A 25,389-nucleotide genomic window follows, 5' to 3' on the forward strand; every position below is an offset into this window, starting at 1 on the left:
AATAATTAATATCTCTGTCTTATCCGAATTTAATTGGAGAAAATTATTTGTCATCCAATCTTTTACATTTTTAACACACTCTGTTAGCTTAGATAATTGGGAAGTTTCATCTGGTTTCGTTGAGATATATAGCTGAGTATCATCAGCATAACAGTGGAAGCTAATTCCGTATTTTCTAATAATATTACCAAGGGGCAACATGTATATTGAAAATAGAAAGGGACCTAGGATGGATCCTTGTGGCACTCCATATTTTACTGATGATAAATGAGATGACACTCCATTTAAGTAAACAAAATGGTAGCGATCGGACAGGTAGGATCTAAACCATCTTAGAGACTGCCCTTGAATACCTGTATAGTTTTGTAATCTATATATGAGTATGTCATGATCTATGGTGTCGAACGCAGCACTAAGATCAAGTAAGACTAGAAATAGAAATGAATTAATTAAAAATATTTTCTAGTGTTCACAGAAACACTTATTTTCCTGTTTTCAGCAACATTTTCAGCAACTAACGTCCACAAAACTTATAGACTTATTCATTATGGCTTTTAAGTCAAATTCTTCAATACTGTCAATTTACTTTTTGGTTTCACTCAGCAATATATAAATCGAGTTTCTTTCTATAAAAAATTGGTACAATTTAAAATATTTTACAAATTAGGTAAAATCGTCCTCATCATAATTTGTGATTCCAAAATTACATTGCCCTTCAACAGTAAACAATAAGTGTACACTCACTGAATACTCGTGAACAGTTTTCAGTTTACAGAAAAGACCAAATGTATTTCCGTGTAAATGACTAGGCAAAATAATGAAGTAGCAGTTCGTTTATATTGCAATATGCTAGTTTAAACAAGACACGGCCATATCATAGACAGTAAAAGAAAGGGCCATATCTGTGTTGGTTCGGTCTCTTCCGAGTTAAAAGCCATAGACAGTAAAAGAAAAAAAGCTGATTTCTCATGAACTAGCAGACCTCGTAAGTCCCGCCCCTCTCTCGTACAGTTCGCCTGGTCGTCATGGAGACGGTGTGAGAGCGAGGCCGCTGGTGGAGCTCACAGCTCTTTCCTACAGTAGGGAGGTACTACGCTCACTCTTCTCCGTAGACGGTTGTTGAGACCGAGAAGGGCCGTCAGAATCCTCGAATACAGGCGATCCCATCATAAACCGCGTTTACAGTAACCTTGGGACTTCCATCCATTCGACGCAGCTCCATGGTGACCCGATACTGATTTTTAAAGAGGAGGGCATTCACTGGTAAGATCTCTTTTTTGCGTTGTGAAGGTTAGTTAACGTTAGCTGAGCTAACACGGTTAGCCTAAACGGAGTCTTTAGGATCTGAACCAATTGATATCGCAAAAGCTAACAATTATCGATAGCCAAATGATTCAGCCTGTGTAACGTTAACGTACTTAAAAATAGCAATAGTTGTTCGGCAAGGTATTGGTTGTTAAAGGACTTTAAAATTCACAGCCATTTAGCTCGCTAGTGAATCCTAATCCAATCAAAACCACTGTTCCGGTTAAATGGAAAGGTATTTTTAATCAATGCTGATGACGATTATTTGTTGTATAAATTAATCAGATCGCCGTTACGTAATTATCCTGAGAGGTTCATGTGGAAATGTGATTTTTAATTAGTATGTCATAACGCGATTACAAAAGTCGCCAGTCCGGCGATGCGGACAAAGCCTGTTGTTAGCTTCCCATTACCCATAGGCTTCCATTTTACTTCCCTTATCTGCTAAATATATGTTGTATGTATATTATCAAACAGCTGATTTTGTTTTAGATGTATGGACAAGTATAGGTTAATTGTTGTCATTGTGTTACAGTATTATTTCGGTCAGTGGTGGACCTTAAATATCGTCGTTGTAGTATTTTGTATTTGAGTCAACCGGTTTTTTTCGTGTAAATTTCCAGAGAGTTTTAGTCGGCGTATAACTGTTATATAAATTCCGTTTTATTTATTCGTTTTGCAAAAACTACATGTCGAAACGTACAAACGCGCACAAAGCACTCCGTTGTAAACACTCTAAGTTGCAAGAGGACTTGAAGAAAAAAACCTTGTTATCTAAAAGTTAGAAACAACCTCAAAGTGCATTACTTTAGGAAACCTAACCGCGATTATTAGTGATGCCTCGCTTTCTTTTTGTTTGTTTTAATAAGTCAAAAGTGTTGCGTTCACAGTAGTTACAGGACACACTCTGTTCTCTTTGTTGTGCTCGTTCTGCTCTCGGAACAGTTGCACGTGTCCGCGCGTGTGACTTTTAAGTCCGGACATACTGGGGCTTATTTCTCTCTTACATAGAATAACTACATTACCATGTCCCTCAGCACACTCCACCTCCAAATACCTGGCCTCTTTTATCAAATAAAAATGTGGTGCACATTTTTGTAGTGAGGCCATAATGACATTTCTTGTCGTTAATACAAGATTGGTGTCATCTGCCTACCAGTAATTTCTTTATTATAGCCTAATTCGCTGGTGTCTCTGGTTTGGAGCCAGCATGCATTGGTTCTTGTCTTGATTTTGTACTATTTGTAAACCAACACCTTTTTCCAAGTACATATCTTTACTGGAGTTTGCTTGACTTGACTTGTTGAAACTTGATCAGGAGGTTGTTTCAATGTGATATCATTTATAGCAACCTGATATCAACTTCCCTTCACAAACTCTTATTGGTCCCCTTCTTCCTCATTGCCTTTTGTGTGCAAAGGTGTAGATAAAGGAACTGTGTGGGCCATAATATGCTTAACAAAGGGCTGTTTATTTACTGTCATGCAGCCTGGACACTTTTTGCCATTTTGTTTCTTTCTTTCAGCTTTTTTTCTCTTCCATCTCTTACTAAACTCCAGACAGCTGGAAGGGCTCTGCATTTTCATATTTCTCACTCAAACCCTTTTACGTTAAAACCTGGAGGCAGCTCTGGTATGATAAAGCAGGAACTGTGGTGCCACGTTTCTTTTGGCATCTGGCCTGTCTTGTCATTTTACGCTTTAAAATGTGGTCAAAAATGTTTTTGTTTTTTTACCACAAAGTGGTAAAGAATGGCTTTCAAGTACAAATCAGATTTCTTAAAGGGATAGGTCACACAAAAATGGCATCAAGTGCGCACCCTCTTGTTGTTCAAAACCAACAGGATGTTTGCAAATGCGTATGAAGATATTTCTTCTTCACTATTGAAAGTCCATTCCACCAAAACTTTGATGGTTCAAAAAGTTAATAAAGAGATCATAAAAAAAAAACATGTTTAATCGAAAGCCATCAAGAATGTAGACTTTGATTAAACCGATTGATTCACAAAGAATTCTTTTACGATCTTTTACGAAAAAGAAATGTGTCATGTTTACAAGTATGTGAAATATTCAGGGCATAGAATCTTTCAAATATGTTCAAGAGTTTTACACACCGGTCTGTTATTGTTGGGATATTTCCATGCCCCTAAACATGACGCGGCACAAAACAAAACATGATTGGTTGCTTTACCTGTCAGTCATATGGCCTCTTGGGCAGGCCTTGGCCATTCAAAGGTTCCCAGACCTTCTGCCATCAGTCTGAAGGTCTGGCTACTATGTTAGACTAAATATTAACTATAGTCTTACTGCTTTTGGAACAACATAAGGGCGAGTGAATGGTGGCTGAATTTTCATTTTTAGGGTGAATTAGATCTTTACATCCACAATGGAGTTGTTTGGTGCACTTTATAAATGCTTGGTTCTTATACAGCATGTGATATGGTCATTTATCTCTTTTTGAAAATATTTTCAAGCAGATGTTGTTGAATATTTACGCCGTGTCAGTCGATACGCTTACTCGGGATGCCATCTGTACAACACCTTAGTCACTTAAATTGAATCCAGACTGAATTGCAGTTTTGCCACTCTGGGATCGTGTTGGCACTGAGCAGTTTGTTGCAGAATGTTCTTCTGCTCCAGTCTGTTTGGTACATGAGGCAGCAGGCAAGCTTTTCTCTGCCAGTGGGATGTGCGTCACACTCCTTGTGCTCCTTGGACACCCTAGTGCTTCTCTCCAGTGAGGAGGGGAAAGGTGTGGCGGCAGTGGCAGATTGGCCTCATGTGGGAGCAGTAGCTGCAGCCTCAGCATCCTGTTTGTTCCTGGGACTCATGCACCCCATGTTCTTGAGCTTTATCTGCCTTCAGCACACATGTACGTATCTTGTTTTGGAGGAATGCTGACAAATGGTTTGTGCTCACTTAGCAGCACTGTTGCACCTGCTCTCATTTGTGTAATGGCCACACACTTGTTTTTTTCCCTAAGTACAAAGTAATGTGATTCTAACACTCTCCAATATTGTATTTGCTAATAGGCTTTGTATGTAATGTAAACACCACCATACATCACATGGATACCCTGCAGCATCTGTTCTGTGTTTTTGGTGATTATCAGTATAAAATGTAGGATGTATTGTGATATGAGCAATTCAGTTCCTCATGGTTTCTCAGTTCTCACGCCGTCCATGTGAGGTAGTTTCGAGAACCATGATGTTTTGAAACTTATATTATTTTTATTCCATTGAGCTTCAATTGAAAACACTGCTTATAACTTCTATATGCTCTGTTTTTCACACATTAAAAACTATTGTCGGGATAAAATTGTGGAATTTTGTGAAATATATTTAAATATAAATATTTTTTTTTTTAAAGGAACAGTTTTGAGAAACTTTTTAGTTTTTTGTTAAAACTTTAGAAAAAGGTTTTAACCAAGTAAATCCAAATTTAGTCTTCAGTCTAGGTTTTTAGAAAGTAATCGTCTTAAATCTCTTTAGTTTTATTTGTGAATAACTAAACCTGGCACTCGCCATGAACATAGTCCTAAAAAAAAAACATTGCAAAATTAGAAAAATGTGAGTAAAAACAATGCAGTCAATGAATTAACAAAGGTTAAAAGACTAAATCCTGTTTTATTTGTGGTTTAAAATACTTAAAACTTTTATTTTGAAATATGTAAAATGCATTTTCTTGTAAGGTAAACAGTATTTATGGTCATAAAATATAATGTAGCCCACTTTTGTCATCTGTGACAGAAAGATTTTGATTCTTGGTTTAAGACTTGTTATATGAAATCTACTTGATTTTAAGTGAATATCTGTAAGCGCAAATTCCATGTGAGCATTGTAAAGGCCTCATAAATGTTTTGTTTTAATACACTAACTACTACGTGTGTGTTTCTGTGGCTAGGTTCAGCCGGAGAGGATTCTTGCTGCACAAGCAGGGCTGAAAGATGTGCAATGGAATGGTAGCGTGTGAGACAAGAGCCTCGCTCGCTCACAGGGTGGCCGCCACATCCCTTCTGCTCCTCCTCCTTGGCATGCTCCCCACAGGCCAAGCTTCAGGTGAGATTATTCACAAAAACCTCCTCCATATTCCTCCTACGCCTCAACCTTCCACTGCCATCCACTCTGACACTGATATTTAAGAGGCTGACAACTGCCTCATTGATTTCATAGGATGTAACATGTCCTTAGATTATGAAATATGTGAAGTAACTTGCAGGAACGGAGGTGTCAGGCAATGTTTTTCAATGAATTATGTTAAATTCAGTTTCTGCATAATTCTGAGTCACAGATGGTTTTTAGTGGGTTTTGTCTGTTGGCATCTATGATTCCTGATGTCAAAGACAAAGGTTTTTGTTCTTTTGTATGTGTCACTCTCAGTGCTCTGATAACAGAAATAACCGTTGGTCTTAAGCTTCCGGATGGAATAAAATGAGCATCATTTCTTTGTTTTCAGTCGAGCATCTGGGAGGTGTTAGTGGGGGATGGGCTCTCTCTCTCTCTCTCTCTCTCTCTCTCTCTCTGTATCTCTTTCAATCGCCACTGAGGGTTTGTGTGCGTCTGTTGCCCCTTTTTCTGTGTGAGTCTCATCCAGCATCTCCCTCACTAACATAGCTCTATATCTTGCTTTTCATGGCAGATTTAGCTTGAGAACAAAAACAGATGTCCATGTTGACAGGCAGTTGAAGTGTTGTTTAAAAGACGAGGTGTGTTTGTGACCTTGGGCACTTGTGTGTGTTTTTATAAAGCTCAAGTTATTCTGTAGCCCTGTGAGATTTTATTTTATCTATCTGAGAAGGACAAGTGAATTTGTGGTTCAGCATTTTATGTTTGTAGACCTTTCGGCCACCAAAAACAACAACATTAAATACACCAAAGTAGTTTTGCTACAGTACTGGAATTTCTAACTTTGATACAGTACTTTCAAAGATTTTGATATTCAGTACATGACTTTTCCATACCAAAATTGTGTATAAAAAGATCAGTTTCCAAGTTAAGAAAATTCATTAGGAGCTTTTGCACCATGTAGTTTGAGGAACTAGCCAGTAGGGTAGCTTCTAGAGAACCACTTTCTGCCTTGGACCCTTTTTCTGGTTGCATTGGCACCGGCAGTGTGAACTCTGAAGCAACTGACAGCAACGTCTTTATTCACGGCATTTACAAATGTGGGTTTGGTGATAACGAGATGGAATGAACACTGACTGAACATCTCATGCATAAGGCACACAAAATTCAAAGTGATCATCGGATGAAAGTGAAGGTGAGAAAGTGAAGTGACATACAGCCAAGTATGGTGACCCATACTCAGAATTCGTGCTCTGTATTTAACCCATCCAAAGTGCACACACACAATAGTGAACACACACATACACACACCATGAACACACACCCGGAGCAGTGGGCAGACATTTATGCTGCAGTGGCCGGGGAGCAGTTGGGGGTTCAGTGCCTTGCTCAAGGGCACTTAAGTTATGGTATTGTCGGCCCGAGACTCGAACCCACAACCTTAGGGTTAGGAGTCAAACACTCTAATCACTAAGCCACGACTTCCCCACTTTCCTATTGATTAGTTGAAATATAAATGAATTTCAGAGAGCAGCTCAATGCATGTTGCATTGTTTAACATTCCACCTGAAAAGAAAGATACTGTGAAGCCAAACCCCTTCATGGAAAAAGAAAGCTATCATGTTTACAACTGTGACAATCAGAGTTAATCAGGATCAACTAAACTCAGATTTTCAGAAGTATGTGAACTATGTAAAGTTCGCGGCATATGCCCTTTAAAATATGTCCAAGAGTTTGTTATTGTGGAGACATTTCCACACCCCTAAACTTGACATGGCACAAAAAAAGTGATTGGTTGCTTTACCTGTCAGTCATATGGACTGTTCTTGGCTATTCAAAAGTCAAAAGTTCCCAGACCTTCAGCCATCAGTCTGAAGGTCTGGCTATGCGAGACTAATTTAGTTCCCCCAAACGGAGTCCCTAGAACTAAAACAGTTCCTAGTTCCTCGGGTAAGAGCAAAAAGTGGTTTTTTTTGCCAATAGTTCCGATGTGAAAACACCCCTTATGACTATGGCCAGAAGCAAATTATGAAATGAAATGGAGTACGTGGATGCTCCCAATCCCATCCGAACTGAAAAATAATCCAGTCTGAACAGCACTTAACTCTCCATTCCCAAAACCACACGGCATCTGCACTATTTCCCCTGAACAACACGTGAACGCAGCTCAACAGGCAAATGAGTGTCTCTTGCCTTATGTAATGAGTCACTGAGAGCACTAAGCTTGGTGAATAAATGATAGAGATTGAGGGATGGTGGAATTGGGCTGGACCATTGATCCCAAGCGACAACATTCTCATATTGATTCAGCACCACAGAGTCAAGCCAGGGACAAAAGTGTCCCAACTGATTCCAAGTAGTGTGTGTGTGTGTGTGTGCATGGATGTATGGCTGCTCACACGTGTTTGGCATGGATCTAGTACACCGGCTGAATACTACATTTTTAGTCCTCCCACACACTGAGCAACGGACAGAAGGGATGATTTTTCAAGGTCATCCAATGAAAGTCTGTCGATGATACTGCGCCATATTTTGGCAGTTATTTTCAGTGTCCACCTAAGCACCCTTTTTCTTTCTGTCCATCTCATCTTCAGTGTGCATATATGTGTATGTATATATATATTTATATGTATGTATATGTATATGTGTATGTATGTATATATATATATATATATATATATATATATATATATGTATATGTGTGTGTGTGTGTGTATGTATATATGTGTATATATTAGGGATGTCAAATTTCGATTATTTCCATGATCGATTGTCGTTTAAATTAACGATCAATTAATCGATTAATCGTTAACCATAATACTGCAAAATGCGTCTATTGCAGGCACGCAGTCAGCGGTATGACAGGATGTGCAAAAGCCACACACACAAAACGCTTTCTCACTTGAATTAAAGAGGTTTTAGTCTGAATAAAATGATGCTAGTAGCAGGATTATAAAATGAATAGATGCGATTATGATCATTTGATAAAATGAAGAGAGCGCGCCATACTTTTGAGGTCATTTTACTTTGTTGACAGTTTCCAATCCCGCACGGAGAACGCTGAACGCGCCTCTTTAAATGGTTTTGTGGTGCTCGTTGTTGTATTTTAAAGCACAATTGCAATGTTTTCAACTGACATTATTGTGTTTAAAATAAAATTATCCGAAATGTGGAGCGCGTGTGACTGCGCTGCACATTAAGTGAGCTACATCGGCGCTGCTGCACCAAAACACACTGTTGCTCACATTAATTTGATCCTGCTTGATTCTGTTCTAGAAAATGTCAGATTTTTAAAAATCCGGCATACAGCGCATTAGATCGTGACAGTGCATGCGTGCAGACGAGGATGAGCGAGCGCGGCTTTGGCTAGATTTATTTGGAGGTTATTGCTCATGTCTCATTCGGCACAAATCGAAATGTTTCCATATTCGCAATGTATTTGAATGTTAAACTATTATTTATAATGTAAACTAGGCTTGTACTTAACTCGCATTCGCATATAGACGGAAAAGATGATCCTCTTCATATGAGCAAAAACGTCCTTGGCATAACAGCAGAGTGGACCGGTATACTACGGTCTATTTAAACTGACCAGTGTAACCTTTTAATGTTTAGTTGACTATTTTATTTTGATAGTGAACAGACTGCGATGTAAGTTTGAATCGCTAGAATATACGTGTGCAGCAGGCTCCAGCGCGATCGAAACAAAAAAATATATATATTTTCCGCAAAAGTGTTTACTTTCATTTGTGCACACTCACAATAAAAACAGAAGATTTGTGCTCTTGTAAAATAAAGCAAACAAACAGAATGCGTTGTCATCCTTTTTTTTTTTTTTTTTTTGTGAATTTATGGTGCGCCCACACTTCTGTTTTAAATCCGTTAATCTTAATTATTTAAGTCGGATATATTTCGCATAGCCTATTTAAAAAAAAAAAAAAAAAAAAAAAACATGAAAACAAATTGTTATTTTTATGTTGGGCCTATTACTTAGTAGGCTATACATTTTCCTTAAAGCATCCCATTTTGTCCCAGGGCTTAGAACCTGTGCCCTAGTCAGGTCCATGCAGAAACTTGTGAACGATGCTCGGCGTCACCGTTTAGTGACAGCAGTGAATGCTCCAGGAATGTGTCGGTCACATCGCCTATTAATCGCCGTTTTGAATCCAGCAATTATTTATTTAGAAATTATAAGATCTGATAATGACAAGTGTGGTATAAAAGCTTTGTTTATTAGAGGAATGATAGGTTAACTGGAAAATGTTAGATCGCGACCATGCTTTTGGACCCCATAGTCTTCATTTACGCGGCTTTGTTCTGGTTTGCCGGTTGGTCACGAATTTCCACAAATTCAGTATATTTAGGCATTGTTTCTTTTCCTAAATCTTCATAGTCTAACCCTCTAATTTCCCAGGTTTATTTTATTATCTTTCGCTTTTAATAACTGTTTTCGCATCTCTTACTGTGAAACATGTGTAAACATGGGAAGGGAAATTAAAGATTTCATGAATTAAGAATTCGTTCGATTTATTAATTTGTTCCCTTATTTCACTTAAATCATGGGTTATTTAGGGAACACAATTAATGAAACATGGACAATTGAAACATTAATAATTCGTAGGAATTAATTAACAAGTTGTAGGAATGAATAGACTACCTGTCCTGTCACTGTGTCCCGCAGCCCTGCAAAGCGCACGATATAAAACAGTTATCTGATGAAATGATTAGTAACTACATTTCTATTGCTTTTAATGTTGAATAACTTTTATGTTGTTTCTATTTTAATGTACTTTAAAGTTTAAATCACATTAAAAGCTTAATTTGTACATTGTGAATGAATGATGATGCTTTTATATATCGTCACCGTCACTCACAGCCGCTCGCACGTGTTGAGTGCGCATGAGCCGCACGCAGCCCAACATTGAATCGGTTAACCGACCATCGACAGCCTTAATCGATTGCATCTCTTATCGACAATTAATCGATCATCGATTAATCGTTGACATCCCTAGTATATATATATAATGTTGAATTAGTTATACAATATAATTTGTTAGGTTTTGTATGATTTGCTCATGCCCCCCTGATGGCTAGTTTTCATAGATAATCATGGTGATGTTTTACCTACTAATCTTACTTTTTTGTACAGAATTAATTCAACCGAAATCATCAGTTAGCACATTATTATTCATTCTTATGAGAAAGGATTGATAATTTCTCCATTAAGTGGTTGAGTGTCCCCTTAGTGGGCTTAGTGGGCATAAATGCATCAAATTGACCCATCACTTGAAGTCCTGTAATCTGTATCTGTCTGGACTGTTGTAGAACTTGTTAAGGGAAACTTGTTGAAGGCTTCAGAGTATTGAAAGAGGAACCTGAATCAGATGTGTGACGACAAAGATCTATTGATAAAATTGTTGGTGCTTCACACAAAACAAAGAATCATATTATACAGCATGGCCACGACAATGTAAACACCCACTTTGATTAATAGGTTTTGCTATTCCAGTAAAGACATCAATGCATGTAATTGGGAGCACATCCCTACAGCAATGTTCCAATAATACCTATAATTTGTTGTGTTTGGGTCTGCACATTCTTTTGGCCATGTAGAATCTCGAATGGCTGGTCATCAATGTAAATGTCAAGACAGGTCCTGCAGTTTGCCGATTGCAACTTTACAGTGAACCTCTTAAAACATTCACTGTACTTCTTACAAGGCAAAGCACCTAGATAGTGATTGTGTAACATTTAAGCATCCACAAAGCTTGGAGATGCAAGGAGGGGCCAGATCCTATCTTACTTATAAAATTGTTATTTAGAATTCTTTTTAAGAAGCCTTGCTATTGCATCGTTTCATTTACATGTATAGTGAACAAAAACAAACCAGAGGAAGTAGCACAGGAAGGCAAAAAAAAAAAAAAAACCCTTACTGTGCTCAGAGGCTGATCTTAGGGTTTCTGTAGCTTGACTCAGCCCACACTATTTCAGAGTGTGGATGAAAAGCAGCTCCCTGAAGGCACACTGTTTTTAGCACTAGGCACTTTGTGAGCTAGAGGAATTTCCCATGTTACTCACTTTTTACTCTGATTTGTCACTATACCACTTCCATATGTTATCTAGTGTTAATTCTCACTTCAGTAAAGACTGGATTCAAACCATTATGACATTGGATGAGGTGCTAGCATTGCATAGACAAATAGGCATTGTGAATAACCAAAAAAGCAGAAATAATTGGAATTTTCCAACACAAATTGTTTAATGGTGATTGATTCTTTTAAGGTGCTTTCATGTGCATGCTGAAAACATTAACTGTATCACTTGGCTTGTTTAAAAGACTGAGGTCAAGTAAAATATTAAACTTTTAAAATATTAAAAGTCTCTTGAGGTCCCCAAGGCTGCATTTATTAAATCCAAAATACAATAAAAATACACTTATAATCATTGTTGAAAACAAATGTGCTGCTTAATATTTTGATGGAAATCTTTTACATTGTAAATGCCTTATTTTTCCTTTTTATCCATTAAATGCATCCTTGTTAAATAAAAGTATTATTTTCTTTCAAATGTAAAAAAAAAAAAAAAAAAAATCTTGCTGACCTTTTACCTAACTTTTAAACTGTAGTGTAGATCAAATTATTAATTTGCGTCAGGACGTGGTTTGTGTGGGTTTGAGAGATGTTTGCAAATTAGCCCTTGTACTTACTATTATGACCTGATGGTAAATTTCCCAGTAAAAGTGATGTTTGCTTGAGGCACATTATATGACTAAAATGAGAACTGTAAACTTATAAACTGAACTGAAATTATAAACTTTACATTCCTCAAGTTTTGGTTCTGTTACGTTGTAATGCAACTTTAAACAAGTTACAGCACAGACTTGATTCTTCTTTGGAAAATCCATGTGAAACAGATGTGTAGATGTCTGCTTCCCTTTCATAACTCAGACTGAGTGTTATGTTTTTTCCACTTATGGTTTCATACGGTAGTTCTCTAGGTTCTTTAACTTAGTTTTCTGCTCTAATATGTTGTCCAGCGTCTGGGAAATGGCTAAGGCCCTGCAGACTGCCAGACATCAATACATTGCATCAACGGCTGCAACCACTATTGTTCATCTTTGCTTAAAGAATTTTAGGCTTAATTTTTTTATCTTGTTAACAAAATAGCACAATTGCTAATGTGCTTTCTAGACCTTGCTTATTTTAATACCACAAGTTTAGCAGATGTTCTGTCCCTAAATTTTATATCGAATATTTTAGAGGATGTTAGTGTGGGTGTCAAAGCATTTGAGTTGTTTTCCTTACGCTAAGTGTTCATGAAAGCAACTAGGAATTATATGAATCACAGGGCTTATGTTATTTGTTTTCTTTGTGGAAAATTACAGCATTCAAAAACTTTGAGGACTTGCAATTGCACAGGACATAGGGTGTTGCTTTTGTGATTTTAAAATTCAGAAGGCTGTTAGCAAAGCCATTCTTTCGGCCGTCATATAGTCTCTTTAAACTAGTGTGGACAAGTAAGGTCTATTTGCATAACTGAAAAAAAAAAAACTAACTAACAAGAGCTGTTGGTGCCATTTGTGATGTGTTTGATAATACAGCTAGCTTAGCTTTTAGCTTTCAGCCATACTAGTTTTCAACATGGAGGAATTCTATTACACTTCTTGAAAAGAGTGATCGGTTTCGTATTTACCCTACGTGTCTCTCCACACCCTGGTCAAACATGATGGCACGATTGAGTTCATACTCTCTATTTTTATCTTTGACCTATTTATTTTTCATGTACACTTGTTTGTAGCTTTGTGACTATCAGTGGATATTTCTAATATTCATTACACATCATGGAAATCACTCAGTTTGGCCCACGGGAGCTTATAAAAGCCCATTCTCATCTTGTCGCCTTTAATGACAAACTCTTTTGGTGATTCAATTGATACAGAACCCACATCTTGCCTTGTATAGCTCGGCGAGACAGAGTTCCTGATTCACATCAAGTCATTATGAGGAAATATGTGACTTACAGACTGTTCCTCATATGAGGATTAGCCTACAATCTTTCTCAGTAGATGTAAATCGAGTTGTGTATATGCAGAGTATACATTTTGTTGCATAATTTACTTTATTTCAGTTTCAAACCTGTTTTTCTACATCTGTAAAAAAAACTGGAGAAGTTTTGAAGATTGCACTAGGGCTTTTTCCATGTAATTACAAAGAACAAAGCTTTCAAGCTTCAAATATGTTACAGCAAAGAAAAGCAGCAGCAAAAAAAGTGTCAAGTCATCTGCCTATTTTGTAATGCTGCAAGCGATTTCCTTTGAATGTGCGAAACTTTCGATTCATTAGCTGCTATAAGCACATAACAAGTCTAGTGAATAGTAAAACTATTTTCACTACAAACATGTTTAGAATTATGATAATGAATTAAAATTGGAAAACAAATACCAGTTTGCCAGCACAGAGGACTGTCTTTTATAGTGCTAAAATAACTGGAAGTGGCTGATGCTGGAAGCTTTTGCACATTTAAGTTACAAATGGCCCCACCTGTGCATACATTAAAAATAATGTGAATATCCAATAAAAGTCTGATAACTCTAGATGTGAAACAGACCCAAATTAAGTTGTTTTTCAGTGAAAAACTAGTCATCTGGTGTCTGATTCATGAGCAAATCATTCTGTTTAATAGGATCTCTTTAGTAAATTGGTTGATCTGGTTCAAATAACTGGTCTGAATGATTCATTTGTGAATCAGGCATTGCAACATAAGGTGAGTTTTTTTTTTTTTTGTTCAGAACTTTTTTATTACATTTCGGCCAGTGTAAATTATTTTAAGGAAGTTTCTATGAGATTGCTGTTACCAGTGTTTTGCATATTGAAAAAACACTTTTTTTTTTTTTTTTTTATTGGTTTGTGATGTGACTGTATTCTGCCACTGGCGTGAGGTTTAAAAAGTGAAACTATTTGCGTAGATCCTTCTGAGAAAACAACACTCCACCCTTTTTTACTTAGCATTGCCAAAAAAAAAAAAAAACACTTTCAGGCTTGCTTCAAAACAACAACTCACTGCACCATCTGTCTGTGTGGACTGTGTTTGATAGCCGTTCACCATTGACCCTAAGTCACCTAGTCCCGTTTAGGCTAATGCTTTATTCGCACTCATGTTCCTAGTAGCCATTAGCCAGCACAATGGATGTCAGCACCTCTGAGTACAGCTGCTGGCCAAGCATCCAGGCGGCTGACTGGCAGCAGCTTTTGCTCCGACTGCTTGTGTGCACCACAGAGGCTCCAGTCTGTCATTAGCTGTGGGCCGAGTGCATTCCTGGAGTGGGTGAGCCAAGACACAGCAGATCTCGAACACAAGAGCACTGTGTCTAGAGCCATCCGCTGATAGCAGACACAGCAGGGGCACCGAGTGCCCCCTCTTGCTTTCTATCTCTTCCTTGTTTCCCTTTTTGTACACCGAAGAGGAGTTACTTGTGCCTCACAGCTGTCTGAATAGAATCAGAAGGGTGCAAACACCCATCTGCCACTTTTCACTGTGACAAAGGCTAGAAGAACAATGGAGTCTTCCTCTGTGTCTTCTGTCAGATTGTCTCTCTCGGTTTTCCCTCCCAGTCGATTCTGTTCAAGGAGGACGGGCTGCTTAAATTAGTCAGCTGCCGACCTCGGGCTGTAAAAGGGCATAATAAAGAACACGTGGAGCTTGGGTTAATGCTTTTGTTCTGTCTCGCAGAAGACGGGCTTTATTTGAGGCCCCGCTGCTGTCCACGTCTAACGGCTCTCAGGGTATGATGGGTGCTCCCAAACAAAAAGACACTAAATATATTAGGAATGAATTGCTTTAGAAATTGTGGGTGATATTGACAGCTGTGATTTATTTACTTTATTACATTTCACTTTTTTAATGGCCAGAAATCAATATTATCTGTTATTTTGGCAAGATATGTCAGTACTTAACTGTATTAGTTATTAGTTTATGGCTTGACATTAGACATTTTACATTGATTTGTAAATGTTTTTTGATATTGGATCTTTAATTTATTTTATTTTTACATTTTAGATTTTTCTTAAATCTCATAATTATCTTTTTTATACTATTGATTTTGTTGGTCATTTACTCGGATACAAAATAATATCACAGTTTAATAATGTCAACCATTTATTGCTTACCATGAAAATTATAGACTTTTTAAAATATTGGCTATATTTCATTGCATCCCTAATTATAAATTTGTATTGTTTTGTCAGCTGATTGTTCTCTCTCTTCCCCTGATTTCCAGTCTATGTTACTGTGTCTCGGTAAATAAAAAATATGCACTAAGGAAATATTTAAGAGTACATTTTTTCAACATCTTGGTCGATGTTTGTGTGTTGAATCAATAATCATTAATGATTTGGTGGATTCATTTCGAATGGATGAGTCTTTTATCAAGGGAGAGTCTCTTGGAGGATGTCTTGTCAGGGCTCGTTTTGCTCTAGCAGCCAAGTTCATCTATTTCTGCTGTGTTTTTTTTTTCTTTGGTTATGAGAAATGTGCGTGTGGAAACGTATTCCTCTCCTCTGTCCCTGCAGGAATGACACCCCTCTCGCTGAAACCCGGCTTCCTGCTTGGCCGTGAGAGGCTATGGGTTTGCTTTATCTCTCGCAGTCAGCTTTTCCCATCACAGATATGCAACGCCCCTGCTGTGTTTCCCTTTAACCCTTAGAGTCCATCTCAAAACATATGTGGATACAGTAAACGCACATATATATACACTCACACATATCAACTGAACCCTCTCTCCCGCCGGCAGCAGGACTCATGTCATCCAAACCATGTTATGTACACAGAAACATGAGTCCTGTACATACGGATGCCTTCTCTCTCTCATGTAGGGTTTTCTTGCAAGAAGGAAACCACATACTGTTATTAGCCCTTTGAGAACCATTCAAGACATGTTATGTCAAGGTTGGGTCCCATATCTTAGCAGCTGTTGTGCATTTGTATCATAAACCTTGTCAAACTTATAGTGCAATAAACACGTTGGCCGACACCACTGGATATCTCAGGAGGTTTGTGAAGCTGGCTTTGGTGGTTACCGTATTAAGAATTCAATGAACAAACATCTATTATGAATGAATCCCTGCGTGAGGTTAGAGCTGGGCTTTATGACTGTAGAAATGTGTCAGCTGGTATAGACTGGTATAGAAATGTTTCTTGGACAGCACCAAATCAGCTTGTTAGAATGATTTCTACAGACTGAACGGATGCTGAAAATTCAGCTTTGCCATTACAGGAATAAATTGCATTTTTAAAAAGAAATTAAAATAAAAAAAATAAAAGAAAGCAGTTGTCGTAATCACATTTAAAATTGTAATAATATATTGTAATATTACTGATTATATTGTTATTTTGATAAAGTAAATGCTTCCTTGGTAAATATAAAACATTTCCTTCAGAGATATAAAAAAAAAATGCCTGTAATGTTAAATCATTTTGTTTTGCTTTGTACATATGGAAGAAGCTTTGTGCTGGGTTTTTATAGATTTTATTTATTTATTATTATTTATTTATTCTTATGTACTGACACCAGACCTCTTCATTTTCAAATGAAATAGTCACTTTCATTTTATGAACTACTTGCGTCTTTGAGGATGAGAAATAGACTTTACCACATGGTTATATAATTATGAAATATTTGGGGGATGTGTTTCCAGTAAAAATAAGTTATGATATACTGTTATTGTGATTTATAAAATTAATCATACTCCAATTTAAGATTTTGGTCATACTGCCCATTCTTAATTTAGATTTATAACTGTAAGAGATGAACCCTCCTCCATTTTTACAAATTCCATAAATGGGAAAGAGGAACAAATCCCCCATCTGCCATTTTCTGACAGCTTGCTTACAATCTCAGGGATCTGAATTAGGAGCGATCAGGGGAAAACAATAGAGATGGAAAAACACTTCATCCTATGTAATAAGGAGATCTTCAACAAAAACATATTTAAAAGGGAGACTGTAGGGTCTAATCCACGGCTGGGCCGCCGGGTTTTGGTGTCACTGAGCAGCTGCGCACTGCAGTGGTCAGTAATATGATCCGCTTTAGACCACAGCCATTTGTAATGAAGGATAATTAGAATTTCATTCCACTGTAAATCCCTTTTTTTTTTTTTTGGGTGCTGCATCGTGGACAGTTGGAGGGTGAAGGCCGTTCAAGACCATGTGTTTGACATTTAGTGTCATTGTTGCGATCTCTCTCCAAACATCCCATTGTCTAAACGGGTCGTATTTCATTCAGATTATCAGTGTTAAGTAGAGTAGGTCAGGGATCCAGTTAAGGGCACATTAGGAAATTGTTTTGTGGTAAATTTGATCTGCTATTAGAGTTAGACAAAATTAACCTAGTTTCTTACAAAACTTCTGCCAGGCAAACAGGTTCATTGGAATTTCAGTCGGAACCTTGGACGTTATGTTTTCTGACACATACCCCGTCCCGTGTGGTACTCCTAAGATAGGTATCTATTGTCAAGTGTACAATCAGTTATAGATGTCGTGAAGGCCCGGTCCAACTTGTCATGGCAGGTCTGAGCAGCCGATATTAACAAATGTTCTTCCGCAATTCTGCGATTCTTTCATTTTCCTGATTGATCCTGCCTTTCAGTGACGCACGAACTAACAATGAAATGACAACAAGGGAAAAAAACAGTCTCATGATCAAGTTTCATCTAAACCTAGGGCAAAACAAAGTAGGTGAGGTTTGCAATTTTTTTGTCAACTTAATTGTCATATCATTGCGTGTCCACTCAGAATCAGACATTTCTGTTTTAAAAAGTGCATTAAAATACAGTTCATAGACTCCAATTTAAAAAAATAAACAACTGCTTACAGATGTTGCACATGTTTGATATAATGGATCGTGAAGCTTTGCATCTGTGGTTCGTATCCTGACTGTTTGTCTGGTGTCAGAACAGAAGAGATAGAGCTGTATGTCCATCCTCTGAGTCCATAATCGGCTGATCGCAGCTTAAGAGCATGTTAAAAGCTCAGATTAGAGAACACAGTGACGGAGGGGGTCTGTCCAAACAGACCCTGTTTGTTTGAGTTGTTTTCTTTCTCTCTGCTGGATAAATGTAATGAGGTGATAAACATGTTTACGTGTTTCACATGATCTATTGTGTGAATGAAGCTTTGGCTCAGGGGCTCAGGAAATGTGGGGTTTTTTTGCATGCGAGAAAGGAGAAAATGAGAGGGGAAAGAGACACCACTGGCTTTATGCCATTAAACCTGAGGGCAGAAATGCATTCTGTTATCCATCTCAAGGCTGGACATTGTATGTGTGTGATCTGGGTGAAGGTTTTGTTAACTTGAGGAGGAATATAATACATATTGCCTTTTTTTACATGCCTTTTTCTCTGACACATAATGAATTTTAGAGTTAGGTGCAAATACATTTTGGGGTATTTTAACACTTAAAAATTCCATTGTCAGTCTGTGATGTTAGTTCCCGAATAATCGCAAGTGGAAGTGACAGAAATGATCCACCATGAAGACATAGGCTTTTTATAGTCTTACTTCAAAACATCTTGAACCAGCTTTAAGTTGAAGTGACAATTACTGTTGCTCAGTGAAAGTTCAAGGGCAAAATCCCGTCATTTAAGTAGAAATCCTCGCCTTCTGGAGTTTTGCGTTATTGTGATAAAGTTCCCCGTGTAGATTTCACTCACGTTGATGTTGTTGTGTGAATTTGCTGCGCTGACTAACAGAGAGCTGATTGGTTTAAAAATGACTTCTGTGTCACTTATACATTGCTACGTCTGTCACTTACAGTAGGCAATGGACTTTTTTTGTGACATTTTGCTGAAACTGAGCTTATATGACCATACTTGAACATTGTCATCCATGCACTTTACTTCATTCACAATCCTGAGGATTTCAGATTGGATTTGTTGTCTACATAACTGTTGTTTTCAGAGTTGTATTGAAGGACATTAACTGGGCCCAAGGGAAATATGGCCTGGTAAATTTTCTCTTTTTTCTCTTTTTCCTCCTGTAGGTTGTCCCAGACCCTCAGTAGTGCCTCATGGCCATGGGAACCTGACGGAAACCAATCGTGGCTCGTTCTCTGTTGGCACGCTGCTACAATACAGCTGCGATCCAGGATACACGCTGGATGGCTACAGCATCATCACCTGCACCGTCTCAGGCCACTGGTCCTCTGATCCACCTCGCTGTGTCAAAAATGACGGTATGTTCAATTTAACCCTCTTCAGCGTCCTCTTCCTGTTTACTTATCAGTTGTATTCTGTTCTAAGAAAGCTAATGCTGTTCACATCATGACGAAAGATTACATTTCTGAGCTGAAAAAACAAATCTGGTTCCTTTTAGGGCTGCACGATGTGTCGTTTAAGCATCGATATCGCGATGTACAAATCCACGATAGTCACATCGCAGGATGTGCGATGTAGGCTGTCGTAGTTGATTTGTTATTCATTAACTGTAAGGGCCAGCTGCTCCCCGGCCCTTGACGAATGTGATTCGCGCATTAATTGCACAGCTTAACCATCATAGAGTGAAAGTTTATCATTGACAGGACTGAAAACCACATGCAAGTTTAACAGGGCAAAGAGAGAGGGAGCGCGAGAGAGACCGAGTGAGAGAGCGTGAGAGAGACAGAGAGAAAGCGTTTGTGCGAGAGTGACAGAGAGAGAGAGAGAGAGAGAGAGAGAGCGCGTGCGAGAGAGAGAGATAGAGCGTGCGCGAGGGAGACAGAGAGAGCGAGCCGTCTTCAAACAACATGAGCGCTGTCTTGGTCTCTCTCCCTCGCGCATATTAATCAATTGACACAATGGTGTCCATGTTTAAATCATTTAAAATGAGAATGTAAGTGTGCTCACCCCATTTTTGTTTGTAAGAAAAAATATCGCAATATATATCGCAAAAAAAAAAAATATCGCAATGTCATTTTTTCCCAATATTGCGCAGTCCTAGTTCCTATTATTCGCACTGACACAAACGTTTTTTTTTTTTCAACAGTTTGTCAACCACCCAGTGTGCCAGAGAACGGAGGATATAACTGCCACCCCTCGCCGTGCCACAGACTGACCCAGGGCACTGTGATTGAGTACTTCTGTGATGAGGGTTACATTTTGAAAGGAGGATACCATTTCCGAACCTGTGACAATGGAGAGTGGAAGTCGCCCATGCAGATCAGCTGTCACTCTGTGCAAGGTATGTCACACAGCAGCAAGAGCTTGATCCACAAACTCAGCCGTCTTGTCACATACGGATCGCTTTCCTTCTTATTACCAGACTAAGAACGGAGAATCATTGTACATTTGGTAAATTACTGTAATGTAGGTATGTACAAACTACTCGAGTGATTTCATTACAGTGTCAGAAAATGTAGTTCAAAGAAAGCTGAATTCTAAGCATCAACCATCATATGTGAGTATTTTGGGTACTCAGTCACTGGATGCGAGTTAAAAGTTTAAAGACACTTGAGTACTCTTTGTTTAAATTTAAACGTTTGGATCTATTTGTATTAGTTTATTGAAGTTATCTCTACTAAAAAACACTAAACCAGGCCATCTGGTTTACCCAGCATGACCTGCTAAAATTACCCCCTCTAAAACCATTAAAAAAAGCTAGATTTAAACAGTGTGGCCAGGCTGGTTGTCCAGCTAACCACCTTAGGCTGGTTTAAGTTGGCTTTTTCAACTATACCTAGTTTTATATCTCCACAAACCTTCTTTGTTTCTTTGGCATTACACACGGCAGTGAATCAAACAAAGTGTTTCTCTTCCAGGTGAGGAGCAGCAGTCCCAGCTGCCCATGCCGGCTCTGTCTATCGTAGCTTCCACTGCCAGCTCGGTGGTCCTCATCCTGCTGCTGGTCGTGCTGTTCGTTTTGCTTCAGCCCAAACTCAAGTCCTTCCACCACAGCCGGTGAGGCCCTGTCTCATTTTTACTGAGCACTTAAAAGAACAGCAGCAAAAAGGCCTATTTAATTCCAAAAATAAGTGAGAGGATGGAAATGGTGATGAAAACCTAACCTATTTTGATGTTATAAGAAGGCTTCAGGAGAAAATAAACATATACGTGTCCTTTGGCACCAATGCATGCAAATCTTTTGAGAACATAAATGTACTGTACTAATGTTAGTATCATGCAGATTTAAAGTCGATCGTAATTCCGACTGTTGGACATGGATAAATATGGCATCTGCCCTTCTGTGCTGTTGTTCCTGTATTTTGCTGTTGCGTAATCAGCTCACTGTGATGTAAGCCGAAGATCAGGCAGGTCTTATTTTTATTCCTATATCTGTCCTTCTCTGTCTCAAAGCAGCCGGGAGCAGGGTGTGTCAGGACAACCTACCTCCATCATGGTGGAGGGCGTTCAGGTCTCGCTTCCCTCCTACGAAGAGGCAGTGTATGGTGCAGGCGGCGGTTCTGTGCCCCCTCCTGAGTCTCGGGTACAGATCGTGCTTTCGGAGGGCCCTCAGGCCGAGGGTTTGAATGAACCTCTCGAACAGGCTCAGGCGAGTTACAGTTTTCCCTCCACCTCGACGGCTGCGTCCTCGTGTCACGCAGAGACTGTGTTGGTTCACCAGGTGCCCTCTTCCTCCTCTCCATCCTCCACATCCTCTCCCTCCTGGGCTGCAGAGCAGCCTGGTGCCGCTGCGCCTCTCTACCGCAGACACAGCAGCGAGAGCAGCGATCAGCACAGCTTGCTCTCAGTCACCTCTGCTGAAGACTATGGCGATGGTGAGTTCATTTGCAAATCTAGAGCTGATGTGTAGTTTAAAGACATGTCGATGATAATATATATATAGAAACCTATGTGGCCAATTCATATTATATCTAAGGGTTATTTTAAATTAATGACATGTATTTTTGTGTAAATTTTTATATTAGGATATGTACACTTTTATTTTTTATTTTTTTTAATCTGAAAAATTTATAATATTATAGTATTGTTTTGGGGCTGTCCCACCACATTATATTTTTCAATCTTAGCTAAAAAAAAAAAATGATTATGCCTGATATATTTTTCTTTTTTATTAATAATATTTAAACAAGTTTACCTGTCTAAGTATTAAACACTATAGCTGCAAAATACATGTTATTAATTACAATTAGATGATAATTTATATTATATATATATATATATATATATATATATATATATATATATATATATATATATATATATATATATATTATTATTATTATTATTATTATTATATATATATATATATATATATATATATATATATATATATATTTTTTTTTTTTTTTTTTTTATTATTATTATTATTTATTTTTTTTTTTCCAAGTTATTGTATTTTTGAAAATGCATTTTAAATTTAAAAAAACAACTACGTTCTATTTCTTTAGGCTTTTATTTGTATTAAATGATGTAGTAAAATACTAATTTCTTCACCTAACATCACACTTTCTTCATGTCTTTTCTCCAGATATTCCATTGCTTAAGGAAGCCTGAGTCTGTGTGCAGTCGCCCCTCTCTCTGTCATCGCAGGCCAGGACTGTAACCCCTAAAGCTTCTCACCAAACACGTACCCCGCAGCCACCCGTCAGAAAGCAGCAGTAAATAAGATCCGACAGCTGTCCCTCTGCCAACAAATCGCGTGCCCCTGGGCTCTAAAAGCTGCATGGCCCCCAAGGAGTCCAGCGGCTCTCTTCACAGGAAGACCCTTCCACCGGATGACCCCTCAAAGGGATGCGCAAATGCCAGAGTTTAACACGTTGCACCTTTTCTCGCTAGTGATCAGTTGCACTCAAAGGCTTACCTCGTCACGCCGAGGAATCACTAATTACAAATGAATGCATTCAGATTACGTTGTGGACCTCTGCTCCGTCAATGACTGTGACCTCTTGTGAAGGGAAGAGTTCAGCAAGGATTTGCTAAGCCAGGCCCTTTTCTCTTTGATGCTGCATGTTCTGTGCAATTTCTTTTTTTTCTGTTTCGTTCTACGCGCGTACACACAGGAGCACAGCACAATGGAAGCATGACGCATAGCACCATCTCCATCATCTCCTTGTGCGAGACGCAGGGTTGAACCAATCTACATTGTACTGTATTTAAATACATGCTTGCCTTTTTATTTGTCAAGAAGTACCTGTGCTGTGCTCTGTGCGTGCATACGTGTGTGTGTGTGTGTGTGTTTCTGATGCCTGTGTGACTGTGGCTGTTGTGATTCGAAGAGGGCTGAAGTATCATCTAGGCTTCTTTTCCCCAAAATAGGAAACATTTTCAATACCTCCATTTTCTAATTGAGATGTTATTTAACTAGAATGGATGTTCCTTGTCTGTTTGTCCAAAGTGAGGGAGAGATACTTTGTGTTAGAAGCCGTGAGATTACGGTTCTCATTCAGAGAAATAATTCATCGTTATTTCTTCCTTTTAAAAGCTGGTTTGTCTCTCTCATGTTTATGTGTTGCACGCACAAGTAAAAAATATTTAATTAGATTTTTGATTGATTTAATCACATGTATGTTCATCTCCAAGAGGACATTTTTGGGTGTTGACTAAGTTCATTACTGGGCTATACCTTAAGAGATTTGACTTGGACTTGGATTTGAGCAAGATTAATACACTTTTAATTAATGAAAATTAAGCCACATGTATTGCATTTGAATGATTTGCAAAACTAGTTGTGGCATGGCTAACATTTTAAAAGATGACTATCAAGGGTAGGAGCTTTCTTTATTAAGTTTTCTTAATTAATCACCTCAGCCATAAAAAAAAACTAATCATGAATCATATATTATCAGATGTTAATGCACAACCTTTTTTTTTAATATAAATATTTCATTATATATAAATACATATGAAAGATCCAGATAATGGCCTTGTTCTTCACTCAAAATGTTCTTTTGGCAAATGTACATTTTAAAAAAACCAATGAATTTTGCGTTTTATGTACTTGCCCATCGTCACCTCATGTGTATATCCCCTGTGGTTGACTCAGAATTCTGATGTTTGTCATCATGCATCAAATATATACATATATTTTTACGTGTCTGACTTTGGAGAGAGAGGGCAGTTTGCCTATCTGCACATCCTCAGTTTTGTGTTCCTGGCTTGTTTTTGTAAATTGGATTTACATTTTTTTTTTTTTGGCAAACTGAAGGCAAAATATTACTGCTGCCTTAACTTGTACATTTCATACATTTCTCACTTTGTAATCATGTGTTTCTTCAAGCTCACTGGCTTTATGGTAATTTGTCTTCAGTTTCCTTATGGCCTTACTTTTTCTTTTCTATGCATTAAACATTGTCTTGTTTTTCAGACATAGGGTTTTACTCCTTTGGAGGATGTGACATAAGATTGTCCACCCATACTTCCCTCAAAAGCTTTTTTTGTTTGTTTGTTTTTCAGTGAACATGAAATATGAACTTTTGATGTTTTATTTCTCTTGTTTATCAGTTTTAAGTTCAAAGGATGTTTTTAAGTTTTAAAAGAACGGACACAAGTAAAAAAAAGGATATCTAGGATGTGTGTGAAACACTGTTGTACAGTGTTTTTCTGCAAATGTAATTTAAGTTGACTCATCCACCCAGCTCCCCATCCTCACTTCTTTTGGTTTTTCCTCTGTACATTGCTGTGGGTGTGAAGATAGTATTTTAATATTTGTATAAAGTTTAATTTAATTCTACAGTGTGTATATAACTATTTCTAATTAAAGCTTTCATTTGAAGTGCTCTAAAGGTGTATTTATTTTGGTGATTCTTACGCTTGTCATGTTGTTGTTCACTCTATAAATACATTTATAGTTATATATTACATCCGTGCTGTCATATGACATAATAGATTCCTTTGTATGGAGGGTAAAGTGCAGATACCGTTGGTAAATAATTAATGTTGTGCGTTAACGCCATCTGGTGTTGCGGCTTTATACGTCTCTAGTTCACAGTAGTATGAGAACTCCGACTCATTCCCGCGTTTCGGTTCTTTTGAACAGCTCTTTCAAAGAGCCGATTCAATAGGAACGATGCAGCTAATTAAATTACCTCTTTA

At 38.0% G+C, this 25,389-nt stretch overlaps 1 protein-coding gene across 2 annotated transcripts; it reads left to right on the top strand.

The window, feature by feature from the left end:
- The first annotated feature begins 1,045 nt into the window (after positions 1-1,045).
- On the top strand, positions 1,046-25,073 carry LOC127983905 (sushi domain-containing protein 6). Of its 2 annotated transcripts, none has more exons than XM_052586298.1 (7): positions 1,046-1,263; positions 5,208-5,362; positions 19,404-19,595; positions 20,384-20,578; positions 21,156-21,294; positions 21,691-22,112; positions 22,826-25,073. In XM_052586298.1, the coding sequence occupies exons 2-7, from the start codon at positions 5,251-5,253 to the stop codon at positions 22,849-22,851; spliced, it is 1,086 nt and encodes a 361-aa protein (XP_052442258.1). In that variant the 5' UTR covers positions 1,046-1,263; positions 5,208-5,250; the 3' UTR covers positions 22,852-25,073. The 2 variants fall into 2 exon arrangements, with proteins under 2 accessions (XP_052442258.1, XP_052442259.1); XM_052586299.1 differs by having other exon boundaries at positions 1,048-1,263; positions 21,694-22,112.
- The last annotated feature ends 316 nt before the right edge of the window (positions 25,074-25,389 follow it).

Source organism: Carassius gibelio, chromosome B20 (genome assembly GCF_023724105.1).
Source record: "Carassius gibelio isolate Cgi1373 ecotype wild population from Czech Republic chromosome B20, carGib1.2-hapl.c, whole genome shotgun sequence".
Lineage (NCBI taxonomy): Eukaryota > Metazoa > Chordata > Actinopteri > Cypriniformes > Cyprinidae > Carassius > Carassius gibelio.

Bases quoted from the DNA above. Each gene is read 5' to 3' on its own strand.
- LOC127983905 (XM_052586298.1), top strand. From the start codon at position 5,251: ATGTGCAATGGAATGGTAGCGTGTGAGACAAGAGCCTCGCTCGCTCAC. The intron at 21,295-21,690 runs GTGAGGCCCTGT...TCTGTCTCAAAG, and splicing joins AAGTCCTTCCACCACAGCCG to CAGCCGGGAGCAGGGTGTGT. The intron at 22,113-22,825 runs GTGAGTTCATTT...TCTTTTCTCCAG, and splicing joins TGCTGAAGACTATGGCGATG to ATATTCCATTGCTTAAGGAA.